Genomic DNA, 14796 nt, shown 5'->3' on the forward strand with positions numbered 1-14796 from the left:
ATAATACTGAGATCTATTTTTGGTCCTTCAGCTTCTGACCAAAAGATGGTGAAACTCTTTTCTGCATCTGGCACTATGCATCAAGAGAACTTTTCTCCTTGACATCTCCTGCTTCGGCCTCCCAAGTAGCTGGGACTACAGGCATGCACCACCATGCACAGCTAATTTTCATATTTCTAGTAGAGACAGGGCTTCACCATGTTAAACAGGCCAGGCTGGTCTCGAACTCCTGACCTCAGGTCATCTGCCCACCTCAGCCTCCCAAAGTGCTGGGGTTACAGGCATGAGCTACCACGCCCGGCTGACAGATTTGTTTTCAATATGAGTTTGGCTACTTCAGAACAGGGGCCATGACTATCTGCCATGACAATAGTTACTTTAGTTGAATAATCTTCAGAGTTCTTCAAAGTGAGAAGTCAAGGTTTTGGATGATAATCCTTTTCTAGAGTATAATGTACTTTTTTTTTTTGAGATGGAGTTTCATTCTTTTGCCCAGGCTGGAGTGAAGTGGCATGATCTCGGCTCATTGCAACCTCTGACCCCCACCCTGGGTTCAAGCAATTCTCCTGCCTCAGCTTCCCAAGTAACTGGGATTATAGGCACCTGCCACCAAGCCCAGCTAATTTTTGTATTTTTAGTAGAGATGGGGTTTTGCCATGCTGGCCAGGCTGGTCTCAAACTCCCGACCTCAGGTGATCCACCTGCCTCGGCCTCCCAAAGTGTTAGGATTACAGGCACGAGCCATTGCTCCCGGCTGTATAATGTACTTTTTTTTTTCGTATTTTTAGTAGAGATGGGGTTTCACCATGTTGCCCAGGCTGGTCTTGTACTCCTGAGCTCAGGCAATTCACCCACCTTGGCCTCCCAAAGTGCTAGGATTACAGGCATGAGCCACTGTTACTGGCCTGTACTCTTGACCACTATTTTTAATACATGACAAACCCTCTTGCTTCAGATTTTAGGAAATGATTAGAAGCTCCAAGAATCATTATTTAGAGAATACTTTATTAGTTTCTGTAATCAAACCCATGTAGATAAGACCTTACATATTTAATACAGTGCGTTACCCCTGTACAAATGGAAAAAAATTAAGTTTAACGTTTCTAGACCAATATGGCTGTTAATTTCTGTACAATGCCAACTCAACACAGTAAACTGGGATACTTTTTCCAAAGTTGACAGCACAGCTAAAGTTTCCAAAAATTCAAATTATATATATATATGTATATATATATATATATATATTTATATAAAAAGACCAATAGCAGTATGTTATGCATCAATAGCAGCAACAGCTTTTCCAGGTTCTGCAGTCATCTGAATAAAATTATAGAGACATCCAGCACACTCCATTTAAAAAAAAGGGGGGAAAAGGTAAAAAACAAAACCCCAGAAAATTGCAAAGTTCTGTTACTGTTGTGGTACCTGGCACCATTTTTTAAAATTAGCTTCTGAATCATCATCTGGAAAGAAAACATTCTAGAATAACATTATTAAAAACAGCTCTGATAAAGCACGGTCACTACTACGTATCATAAAGCAGGTACAAGGTATTTTACATTCACAGAGGTATGATACAGTACTGTCCTATATCTATAATACTAGAGGATACAATTAAAAAGGCATTATTTGAGACTTGATTCTACTTTTCCAGCAGAGGGCCCAAAGGATGGCATGACACAGCTCTGTAAAGAAATGCACCTTCTTAGGATTTCCTTTAATTAGTGGCACAGTTCTAGGTACTCACTGTTCTTCATAAACACCAGCTAACAACTGGTAAAAAAAGAAAAAAAAAAAAAAAAGAAAAAAACCCCCAAATAATGGGATTCATACAAAGATGACTGAGTGGGGGCAAGGAAGACTCAACCTAACTAGCATTTTACCAAATCTGTCATGTTTGAATGGTGAGAGCTCCATGGAAGAAAGGAAATGCTAAGTAGCGCTTCAAAGCTTCAGACCACAACCAAAACACAGCACCATTTCAAACAGAAGCAGTTGCCAAACACTGCTCACTTTGATATGGTTCAAGGATGCTGACATCAATATTTATCTGCTCATTCATCCAGGAAGAAGGGGAGATCAGTTACTACTGTACTTTGATTGTGTTCAACTCAATTACCATGTTATAAAAATAGCAAGCTGCCATAATAAAAAATAAGGCTCCTCTATCCAGCACCAGTTATCTTCAGTTCTTCACCTTCAAGCCTACAAATGCCATGACCATATCCAAAGAACATAAGGGAGCAAAAAAACCCCATCTGATGTATTAGCTGGGACCATCACACTGTTCAGGCTGAACTATTCCTCTGCTGTGTTATTTTCCTTATATTTTTGGTGTTTCATCTAATCATAAGGATTTTTAGGTCTAAATTATATGCACTCAAAAAAATGGGTGCATATATTTATATATAAATTCTGACTGAAGATGCATGGCCATCAACCGAGCGCATGTTACATAGTAGGTACAAGCTTGCAAAGCCTCATTTTTACTGGTACAGCAGCTGTGTGTCAGTGTAAATTGCTCCTATGTCCCCTGTACATCTCCAAGCTCTGAACAGGATAATGTCACAGACTATTTTGCCCCTTTGGCTGCCAGCATTATCTGACTTAATTCTCCATGTTTTCCCTCCCCCCCTCCCAATCCCCTGCAATAAACCATAGCCTTTAAGATTTTGTTTCTTCAGTTTTGATAGCCTGAGGTTTGATTGGTCCAGTTCTAACAGGTTTGGTGGCTATGGAGGGTGCAGGGGGTGGCTTTTCTTCTACTTTTTCCTGACAGACCCCAGGAGAGTCGGTCAGTGTTTCAGGAGGTTTACTTGAATCACTGTCCACTTTCTGGGCTTTGCCTCCTCCTATCTGTTTGCTCTGTTGCTGTTCAGAGAAGAACCGTTGCGTGGACTGAAGAACCTCTGCTCTCTGCTTTGCCTTAAAAAATGAGAAAGAACAACTGAAAATACTGCAGCATTACCAAAGCCTGTCAAATCAATCTTGGTTCAAATTCTTTTACCAATCACAAATCAGTTTTCCCCACACTGGTTTGGCCAAAGCCAAAAGTACCTCATTGATCTTTGAGCCTTTAATGCATAGATTTCTTCCTATTTTTGAAATATTCCATGTGATTTAAAAAAAAAAAAAAGGAAACCACAGGACCACCTCCCACCACCTTTTCAAGGTCTGCCCTCTCATATTAAATTTTATTTAGGGAACCTGCTTGCAAATCTGAAAACATACATGTAACACTTAAAACTTCTAGTTATCAATATGTGGTCTACAATAAAATGAAAAGGAAGCACTTATATTGTGGCATTACCAACACCTAGGACCAAATGTCTTGTGGCTGAGTCCTCTTCCCACAGCTCTCTTCTGCAGGGGAAGAGCATCAGAAATTAGTAACTACGACTTCACTTGATCACTAAGTTCTGATAGCTCCTACCACATTCTGAGCTGGTAAATAATTTCTTAGTTTTGACTATGTGCCCCCAAAAATATACTTACGTCAACTCTGTAAATTTTACCACTGTAACATTCACAATTAAAACTTAAGTTTCCATCCTTCTTGCATATTAAAAAAATGCTTTATGTTCTATAGGTAACCTGTACTATCCAAAGATCTGAAGCAATTTTCAAGAAGCTTGTACCCTCTCCCACCCCATTACAATTATTAAGCTCTAATGTCATTTCCAACATTGGAATATGTGAAAATCAAGAGCCAAGGAGCCAGAAGCAGAACTGGAAATAACTTCCTAAGATTTTTACTCACACTGGTATTTCTAATTATAACAAACAGATGGAAATCCTAGGCATACAGCCTTAATAAAAGTAGATAATTATTTAATAAAAGTTTTGCTGCTGGGTAGTCTTTAAATTTGATTACTCAGGATCAGAAACACTAGGAATGTCGCCCCAGAAAGAAACTTTACTCAATCAATCAAATTTTCTAATAGGATTATCATAAACATGTTTCTAATTCAGAGTAAAGCATTACTATGCACATTTCCCTGTTTGAAAGCAGTAAGCTTTTCTTTGTTCTAGTCTGATCTGATGACATATGTAGTGATAAAACAGGCAAAAATTACTAAGATCCCTGCAAGTCAAGACTAAAGTAAATATAGAAATAAACGGATTCAACTGGCTGTACTGGCAGACACGTAAGGTTTATGCTACAAAACTGTCCCCACACAGACTCCTAAAGGCACTCTTTCTGCATTAGCAAACCTCATGTTTATCAGTGCCTTTCATCATGAAGGATCCCAAAGTGCTTTTCTGAGTTCTTCATCTAAAACTGCACAATCCACTGTGGAATACAACCACCTCATGTGGTAGGCCAAAAAGGGTATGAAAACAGTTTGAGAAGAAAACCGTACTTTGATGACTCATAATGGAAAAAAATACTAAGATAGGTAACACATCTTACCCATTCCAGAGTTTTCATATAACCATGATTTATATTTTAAGCTGCTGGGAGGAGGAGGAGTCAGGGGAAAGGGGGGAAGAAAATATATATTAAAAAAAAAAAAGAAAGAAAATGGGGAAGTCTATAATAATTCATATTACTTCTTTGCTATTCCAAAAAAAATTTGCATCTAAACTCAGATCTCCCTCAAATATTTATTTGATAACAATTCATTTGGCCACAGTTTAAGACATTAATTCATTTCCTGACTACAGTTGCAAAAAAAAAAAGAAAAAGAAACAAAAAGAAAAAAAAGATGAAAGGAATGGGAATGGGGGAAAAAAAAGAAAAAAAAGGGGGGGAATGAATAAAAGTAGTTAGCTTGGTTAAGTGTGCTAAGACAATGAATGCCTGGATATACAGTTATGGGTCCAGAGGCATTTTAAGACATGGTTCAGAGACAGATTCTTGATCTGTTGGCTGTTAACACTGTACTAACCTTCATGTCTTGTTCAGCCTTCAACGCAGCCTGGGCCTGATTACCTCTGACTCCAGATAGTGATCCACAAGGACCCCTGGCTACATGTGGCAAACGAGCATGGCTCATGAGGCCTGTGGTCAGCGGAGGAGGCATCTGACTGGCCAGTGCCATTGGTGGCCTCTGAACAGGCGCTGGGAAGGTGTTAGTATGTGGGGCTCTTACCAATGGAGGGACCAGGTTAGGCTGAGAGAGAATCTGAGTGAAAAAAACAAAACATACAACATTGAACTGTTAAAAAAAAAAAAAAAAACCAAAAAAAAAAACTGCCAACCAGACCAGGTTGGCTCATCCCAGAGTAAATCTGTGCCCATCCTACCAGTGAAAGGAAGTGTATAGATTGTGCCATTCCATTAACAAGGACAAGGAATAAACAGGCCATGCTTGGAGAGTTTAACAGAAAAATTAGGCAAAGCATGCTATGGCACTTCAGTTAGTCCTAGCATCTCAGTTGTAAATTCTGAAGGGGGGATAGAAAGACTTTTAATTAGGCTATCTTTTCAAAAGATAGTGGCAGAAAAGGCACACACCTGTAACAAATGTAATCTGAAGATAAATAAAATCAATACTAATTCAACAAATGTGAATTTCTCAGGAACCAGTTCTAGTTTGTGAGAGTTCTTAGTTAGTCCTTTTATACGATCAGCAAGGGGAAGAGAAGCCAACATTTTTTACATATATTAAAACATCTTTTTGGAAATTTTATCTCAATTGCACATAAATATCTTAACAACAACAAAAAACAACTTTAAACCTAGAAAACTTGAAGCACTGGGACCCTTCGCTGAAAAGTCAACTCCTTAAAAAAAGTTAAAAGGAAAAGGACTCATTATCAGAGCTGTGTGGGGAATCTTTTAACTACTTCTCTTGTCTGCTTTAGAACTAAACAATTACCATGTCTGGCTATAAACTGCAGACCATCTTTATAAAATAAATTTATTGTTAAATTCACAAACTATTTTTTATTAAAAACTGTACTTCTTAACTGGTTAACATAAGGCAAGATCATAATTTATCCAGATTAGCAACTATTTTTAAGTAAATAATACTCATTTCTTAATTATGTCTGCCCACCTGGGGTGCAAACTGTGTAGGAAATGGTTGTGTCATTCTCACAGTGGCAGGGGCTGACTGGAACTGCTTCTGGTAGACAATGCTGTTCATTTTGCTGGACTGGCTGTTCGGACTTGTAGAAGTAGCCCTTGGAAAGAAGCCATTACTAGTCAGTATAGTAATACCAAGTAAATAATGCTGTTAGATTTTTGCAAACACCGTTCTTGGTATTTTCATCATACTTGGTAGTTGATAAAAATTTACTATGATGATTACCAAAACATTCTGGTAGAAGAGAGACATTGGAGGAGCAGAGGTAAGAAAGGATACCAGTTACCAGTTAGATTGGCTGGTTCAAGACCAGCTTGGACAATATTTTTTTAAAAATTAGCCAGGTGTGGTGGCATGTGTATGTAGTGCCAGCTACTCAGGAGGCTGAGGCAGGAGGATTGCTTGAGCCCAGGTGTTTGAGGTTGCAGTGAGCTATAATCATGCCACTGCACTCTAGTCTGGGTAACAGTGTTGAGACTCTGTCTCAAAAAGAAATAAAAGAAAAAAAGATTTGCTCTGTAACAAAAGAATTTACTTAAAATATAGTACAATAAACACATTTTAAATAATTTAAAAGCTTAACATATTAGACAAAACTATCAAAAAGAATGTCTTAATAATTCCTTTTCTGCTTGGAAAAGGGATTATGTCACACAGGACTGATAAGTATTTAACAAATAGTGACCAAATTGGAATTTCATAAGCAAATTTAAATGCCCATTTTACCGGAAGGGACTAGATGTTGGTGTGGTGCTTCTACCAGCGATTGGAGGTGTGCCTGGTTTTATATCAATGCCACTTCCAAAGGCTTTTAGTTCCATTTCAGACATCTGAGGAAAAGCATAAAATAAACTTAACATTTCTTTAATTCCATAAGCTAAGTGCTGTGTTTACATGTCCTATATGTGAAGACGTAATCTAGGAAAGGGCAAAGAACCTTAGTACAAAACTCCTATAGTTAGGCTTCAAGTATTATGGAATTACCAGACCAAACAGACTTATAATTAAATAAGCCCAAGAGACACTATAAATCCAATTCTTCCAATAAATTTGTGAATTCTTTGTTATTAGGTAAAAACTAGATGGGTCCAAACACATTAAAAGTAAATAGATAAAATGTAAATATACTGGGGTTTGAGATTTTTGCAGGGTGGCAAAAACTGACACATTTTAGTTTTTTAGATAACACAGATGCATATATCTGAACACACTACGTTAAATTCTCAAATAACCTGTGCAAATGTCTCTTTACTTACTTTTCCTGTAGTTGCAATCATGCTATGCTGTGTTCCAGCAGGAATTAATCCTCTGAAAGGCTGGCTTACTTGCGCAGGACGACTCAGACTCTGAGCCTGTGCTTGGGGAGTGGTATGCTGTAATGGGGGCTGAAGAGTCTGAGGCAAAGCAATTAGAGGTTGCCCTGTAGATCCAAAATTAGGCAAGGAAAGCTGGGAGGCTGGTAAAGGTACTGTAACCTAGAAAATAAGTAAAGAGAAACTGAAGCAATTTGTTTCTGTTTACTACAGACGTATCCATACAACTATACACAACTCTTCAAATACTTTTGAGTAAGATTTAAAATAGAACACATCGGCCAGGTGCAGTGGCTCATGCCTGTAATCCCAGCACTTTGGAAGGCCAAGGCAGGCGGATCACGAGGTCAAGAGGTAGAGACCATCCTGGCCAACATGGTGAAACCCCGTCTCTACTAAAAAAAAAAATATATGAAAATTAGCTGTATGTGGTGGCATGTGCCTGTAGTCTCAGCTACTTGGGAGGCTGAGGCATGAGAATCACTTGAACCCAGGAGGTAGAGGTTGCAGTGAGCCGAGATCGTGCCACTGCACTCCAGCCTGGTGACAGAGCAAGACTCTGTCATAAAAACAATAAAATAACATAAAATAAAATAAAGTAAATAAATAGAACACATCCATCTGCTAATATATTTCACAAATTTCTTTTGCTTAGTGACTACAAGTTGAGTATCTCTAATCTGAAAATCTAAATCCAAAATGCTCCAAAACTTTCTGAGAGGCTGATATGACACCACAAGTAGAGAATTTGACACCAAGTCCAGGCACGGTGGCTCACGCCTATAATCCCAGCACTTTGGGAGGCCAAGGTGGGCAGATCACTTGAGGTCAGGGGTTTGAGACCAGCCTGGCCAACATGGGGAAACTCCGTCTCTACTAAAAAAAAAAATAATAAAAATAATAATAAATAAAATACAAAAATTAGCCAGGCATGGTGGTGGGTGCCTGTAATCCCAGCTACTTGAGAGGCTGAGGCACGAGAATCACTTGAACCCAGGAGGTGGAGGTTGCAGTGAGCCAAGATCATGCCACTGCACTCCAGCCTGGGTGAGGGAGACTCTGTCTCAAAAAAAAAAAAAAAAAAAAAAATTCAACACCTGACCTCCTGTGACAGATCAGTCGAAGTGAGGTCAGAATTTTGTTTCAAGCATAAAGTTATTTAAAATGTTGCTTAAAATTACCTTCAGGTTATATGTATAAGGTATATATGAAACAAAGGAATTTCATGTTTAGACAGGCCCCACGCCCCAAGACACCTCATTATGTATACGCAAACATTAAAAAAAAAAAAATCTGAAATCCGAGACACTTCTGGTCCCAAGCATTTCGGTAAGAGACACTCAACCCTCAACTGTATCTCCATTCTTATATTAAAGGTACAACATAGTTTAGTTGATGCTACTTGTAGTGAAGAAAATAGAAACTGAAAGAATTAGGACTATCTTTGAATTTATCCACAGAACATGTCAAATAATCACAAAGTACATGGGGACACAATATAAGTAGTATTCGCAAGTTTCCAAACAGATATTTTACATAATATTTTCAAGGCTGGTCAAAATGAGCTATGAAAAGAACAAGAATCTCTCAGTTTTCATATAAACACTATATTTAATCTGAATGTCAATAAGATATTCATGAATTATCACTCCCTAAAATAGCAAACAACAAGTTATAAGAAAATGACTAATGACTTGTTCCCCCACCAGCCCTCCACCACTTTTAAAGAATAAGCTAATGAAATTATTAGAGGAGACAGTTTTAAACGCACCATATACTTTTCACTGAAAATTATTATTGCATTCATACACTTAAGAAAGTGTTTGTCATTTCTACTCAATCACAGCCTGCCACACTGTTGTATGTATGCTAACCTGTCAGATGGTCTTTGGGAGGCTTCTTCCTAGCACTAATGGGTAAACCACCTGTATCACACTTAATGTAACTATATTCTGGACAATGGTTTTCAAAGTTTCATATTCATTGAATCCTTTGTTAAAATAGAATAAATAATTACACGCAAACCTAGTTTTTTTTTTTCATTAAAAAAAAAAAAAAAAAAAAAAAAGGCAGCCAGGTATGCTGGCTCAAGCCTGTAATCCCAACACTCTGGAAGGCTGAGGCAGGCAGATCACTTGAAACCAGGAGTTCAAGATCAGCCTGGGGCAACATGGCAAAACCCTGTCTCTACAAAAAATATGAAGAAAAATTAGCTAGGCATGATGGCATGAGCCTGTAGTCCCAGCTACACAGGAGGCTGAGGTGCGAGGATCGCTTGAGCCTGGGAGGTTGGGCTGCAATGAGCCATGATCACACCACTGCACTCTGGCCTGGGTGACAGAAAAAAAAAAAAAAAAAAAAAAATCCCAAACCAACAAAAAACCTAGAAGATATAAAAAAACAGGAATGACTGAAGTAGGGGGTGATGGTGGTGAGAAGAGGGGTGTCATGAGCCTGAAACCCCTTCTACGTGGACTCAATGGACTTCTTCAGGACATCTCAGTTAACAGTTTAAAAACCATCCTCCATCTTGCATCTTGGTTCAATTTAAATTCCCAAACAATAACAAAAGCAATAAAAATAATAATAAAGAAAATTGAGGAAATTTACCATGCCATAGTTTACCTGCTGGAGAGCACTTGGTGACTGGGCAGTGTTATAAAAATTTGTCTGACCAGGCTGTTGTACTTGTCCAGAATAAAGATTTGAGGCCTGGGTAAGATTTGCTCTAGCCTAGAAAAAATTTTGTAAGAAAACATGAGTAAGACAAAAAAATTTCAAATTCAGAGCTGGAGATTATGACTTCAAAGCAATGTCTAGCAATTTTTAGTATTAGATAAATGAAAGGACTTTTTTTTTTCATTGCATCTTTTAACATGTTTTCTTTTAAAAATGTTTCCTTAAAATGATCTGTGGCACAGGAATACAATGAGTGTGCATTGCTCTAGTCCCCTGACTTACCTGGAGAAGATGTGTGTCAATCAGCTGGGAACCTCCTAGTCCTGATGCCTGCCCCAGTTGATGTTCATACAATATAGGAATGGGCTGAGTATTTGATGTTTGCTGAAAGGCAAGACCGGATTGTGCCTTGGCAAGTTCTTGGTGTTGGACAGTTGGAAAGTTGTGAATAGCAGTACCAGAGAGGACCACAGATGGCTGGGATAAACTGCTTTGCATAAAAGCTGGCTGAGATCTACATAAGGATTAAAGAGAAAATATTGTTAGAAGTTAATTTCATCTGGAATCTGAAAATCTTAAGAACGCAAATCCCAAATGACCCAATACAGTCATGGGCTGCATGACATTTTAGTCAACAACAGACCACATATATACTGATGGTCCCATAAGATTATAAGGAAGCTGAAAAATGCCTATCACCTAGTGACATCATAGCTGTTCTAACATCATAGAACATATGACTCAAGTGTTTTTGCTGGTGCTAGTATTAAATATAAACAAACCTACTACACCGACAGTCATATAACAGTTCAGTACATACAGTTACATACAGTACATAATATCTGATACTAATAAAAAGAATTATGTTACTAGTTTATGTATTTACTACACATTTTGTTGTTATTTTAGAGTGTACTCCTTTTACTTAAAACTATAAAACAGCATCAGGTAGATCCTTTAGCGGGTATTCCAGAAGAAGGCATTGTTATCATAGGACATGACAGCTCCGTATGTGTTATTGCCCTTGAAGACCTCCCAGTGGGACAGGATGTGGAGGTAGATGAAAGTATACTGATGATCCTAGCCCTGCGTAGGCCTAGCCTAATGTGTGTGTTTGCATCTTAGTTTTTAACAAAAAAGTTTAGAAAGTTAAAAAAAAATTAAAAAACAGAAAAACGTTACAAAAGAAAAGGCCAGTCATAATCCCAGCACTTTAGGAGGCTGAGGTGAAAGGGCTGCTTGAGGCCAGGAATTTGAGACCAGCCTGGGCAAGAGAACAAGACATCATCTCTACAAAAAAATAAAAAATTAGGAGGGCATGGTAGCAAGTGCCTGTAGTCCTAGCTACTTGGGAAGCTGAGGCTGGACAATGGCTTGAGCTCCGGAGTTTGAGGTAGTGAGCTATATGTGCCACTGCACTCCAGCCTGGGTGACACAGACCTTGTTTCAAAAAACAAACAAAAAGAAATATTTCTGTGCAGATGTACAATGTGTTTTGTGTTGTAAGCTAAATGTTATTACAAGAGTCAAAAAATTATAGTAAGTTGAGGTTAATTTATTATTGAAGAAAATTTTTTTTTTTTTTTTTTTTTTTTTTTTTTTTTTTACAAATTTAGTGTACCCACACTGTAGTACAGAGTCCACAGTAGCGTACAGTAATATCACTCGCCACTCACTCACTGACTCACCTACAGCAACTGCCAGTCCTGCAAGCTCCATTCATGGTAAGTGCTCTATACATGGTAAGTACCATTTTTAATCTTGTATGCTATATTTTTATTGTAACTTTTCTGTTTAGATTTCTATGTTTAGACACAAATATTTACCACTGTGTTACAACTGCCTACAGTATTAAGTACAGTAAAATGCTGCACGGGTTTATAGCCTAACACAATAGGCTGTACCCTAGGCGTACAGCTGCAGGCTATACCACCTAGGTTCCTGTAAGTACACTCTATGATGTTTGAAAAAGGATGCATACTTCAGAATGTCTCCCCATCACTGATACTTGGCTGCACTCTAATTAGCTCAGAAATCAAGCAAAGAGGCAGAGAATACAGACTGTGTCTAAAGCAACTTGTTTCAAGATTTAAAGCCCTGTATACAAGGAAGCTTCACATGTAAAAGTTCTGTGAAAAGGCCTGTTCTCCCTGAGAAGTGGATTGCTCTTTCTTTTTGAACAGTGAGAATAATTCTTTTTGTGTTCACTACAAAGTTCAGAACAAAATCTCTTTTTCTCTTTGGCAACATTCTAATTTACAGCACCAATAGCCCCAACTTTTCTTATTTGTATTTCATTACTTCCCCACATATATTTTTAATATAAATGGCCTAGCCTCAAGATCTCTATGGAATAAAGCACAGTAGTAGCTCACGTCAGAGTTACCCACGAAGATCAAGCAAGCAAACAAACAAGAACATAAACCAAAACCAAACCAAGCCAAAACACACCACCCAAAACAAAACCATAATATTCCAGAATCTAACTCCAGACTTCCCTATCATCTCTGAGATGGATGCCTCCAGTCTACACTTTTAAGACGCAGAGATAAAGAATAAGCACCTAAATCAAAAGTAGTGGGTTAAACAACATTATGCTTTGTTGCTTTGTTAAAACTGACCTATGTGGCAGGAACAAAAGCCACTAAGAAAGAATGCTAGTCTAGGATCATAGCAGTCTTTACAATATCTACTTATAATTTATGTTTCAAACACGAGGTAAGAAAACATGAATATACTGCTATAAACTATCCTGTCCTTGTAGAAACCAATTCAGAGATTCCCTAATAAACACTATGCTGATTAGGTTAAGGAACAAGCAAGGAATGCTTAGGGATAAAATAACTGCTTTCAAAATCTAAACCTGTACTTTCCAATGTGGTAGCCAAGTGCCACAATTATATATATGTCTTACATTTTATTTCTATTGACCACATCTGGTCTTAAAAAGTGTATCTTCCAAGACAATTAGTGAAATGGGGATTACAAATATAGTACATTGCTACTCCACCTCCTATGGCCTGTGGAAGACATTACTAATTAATCATTGTACTCTTTTTCATAGTACTGAAAAGTGGTTGCAAACTTTTCAACAGTGTTTCAAGCAGCCAATATAATTTAAAAGGAGACTGGCTTGTGAGATTAAATCTAGCTGCTATTCCCGTGTCAGAAATTTTCAAGTTTTATTTTTAATATAAATTCCAAGATAATCCCAAATTCAATACAAGACTTTCTTTAGCTTCTAGGTGGGGCTTCTAACGGGAGAAAATAACGAAACTAAATGAGAGTAAGATGAGGGAAGACCTACAACAGCTATATAAGTAATGATACAGGTGTCTTAAATTTTACTAAAGCATCTTTAATCAAAAGGTAAAAATAAAAGCCACATTTATGAGGTTTACTAATGACTCAGCTCTCTGTTAAGAAAGTTTCATTAGCTGAACCTGGCTTCTCTAGGAGTCTCATTATGGTAATATAAAACATACTGTATTAACTGATGCCAGGTTTAATCTATAAAGTATAGAAATTCTATCTGAACCCACTTCTGAAAACAAATTCCTAAAAACAAATGCACAGCCTTCCTAAACTAAGTGTCCTGAATGTAACTTATTTTTCTTTACGATGATTTAAGGCTACCATCATGAGTATGGATGACAGCTATGCCATGATGCACTGCTCCTACTATCTGACTCTTAACTCTCACTCTTTTTCCCTCATTAAATTGGAAACCAGAGACACTGAGGGTCTGCCACTTTATGTATAACCTTAGGTTAAAACAAAACAAAACAAAAAAAACCTCACCCTCTTCAAGTCCTAACATCCACATGTTAAATAAGGGTGACTTAGGTGGTTGTGTGAAGACTAAATTTAGTTAATGTATGTGAAAGGCTGGATATCTCTCATATATAAGGAAAGTTCAATAAAAATCAGTTTTCATTATTTCCCTAGTTGCAAAGATAACTTACAGTGCATCTGAGTGAATTTTTGGAAAAAATGCTTTCTTCACTACACAGCATATTTATCACCATTACTTCCATGCTTTGATATTTACCTCTCTCTGTTCTGTTATATTCTGCCCTGCCCTGCACTCCCTAACATAATGTAGTTAACTGCCATGCCTCAGCTCGTACATAGAGGAGATTCAGATTTACAGTTGTTGGTAGCCAGATGGCACACAGACTTTTAGGTTCTTTAGCAGCTATTTTCTATAATTTCTAACAGTTTTGGGGTTGCTGTTGTTCACTACTTCAAGAGGTTTTGAAACCTGACATTCTTTAATAAGGTATGGTTGAAATTACCAGAGGCTGAGGTTCATGACACATAATCAACATGCTCAATTAGCCAATGCAGTTTATAGCAGAGTCATCCTAGGTTTTTTTGGGAAGGAACACTATGGATTACGGCAAGGAAGATCAGCAGTTACAATGTTTTCAACATCATTACAAACATAACTTTTAAAGCATTTACCTATATGGTTGAAGTGAGGAGCTGAACAATTCCTGAGCCTGGGAAACAGCAGGGCCAGCCCCCAAACTCAGTTGGGCTTGATGCTGCCCTTGCAGTGGTGCATAAATAGGGATTGGAATCTGCTGAACTGAAGTTGGCTGCAATGCATTGAAAAAATATGTAAACATATATATCAACATCATACAGATAAATCATTAACACTGGAATATAAAAATTTGAGACATGAAAAGAGTAAGATTAATACTATATATTAGCTCCGTTTTAAAACAAAACTGAATGTAAACATCTAAATTTCCCTTTCA

General features: G+C 37.7%; 1 protein-coding gene across 13 annotated transcripts in view; it reads right to left on the reverse strand.

Moving 5' to 3' along the window:
* Positions 1-985: 985 nt before the first annotated feature.
* The window catches only part of PRRC2C (proline rich coiled-coil 2C), a 108481-nt gene continuing 94670 nt past the window's right edge, over positions 986-14796 (reverse strand). For 5 of the 13 annotated variants that reach the window (XM_030823981.1, XM_030823978.1, XM_030823976.1 and 2 more), the window contains 8 exons: positions 14495-14631; positions 10310-10541; positions 9959-10081; positions 7292-7510; positions 6762-6865; positions 6006-6132; positions 4893-5129; positions 986-2925 (listed from right to left, as the gene is read on the reverse strand). In XM_030823981.1, coding sequence (XP_030679841.1) covers positions 2665-2925; positions 4893-5129; positions 6006-6132; positions 6762-6865; positions 7292-7510; positions 9959-10081; positions 10310-10541; positions 14495-14631 — 1440 coding nt within the window. In that variant the 3' untranslated portion in view covers positions 986-2664. Of the gene's footprint in view, positions 2926-3310; positions 3364-4892; positions 5130-6005; positions 6133-6761; positions 6866-7291; positions 7511-9958; positions 10082-10309; positions 10542-14494; positions 14632-14796 lie in introns of all 13 variants that reach the window. The other 8 variants (XM_030823980.1, XM_030823982.1, XM_030823983.1 and 5 more) reach the window with 7 other exon arrangements.

Source organism: Nomascus leucogenys, chromosome 12, assembly GCF_006542625.1.
Source record: "Nomascus leucogenys isolate Asia chromosome 12, Asia_NLE_v1, whole genome shotgun sequence".
Lineage (NCBI taxonomy): Eukaryota > Metazoa > Chordata > Mammalia > Primates > Hylobatidae > Nomascus > Nomascus leucogenys.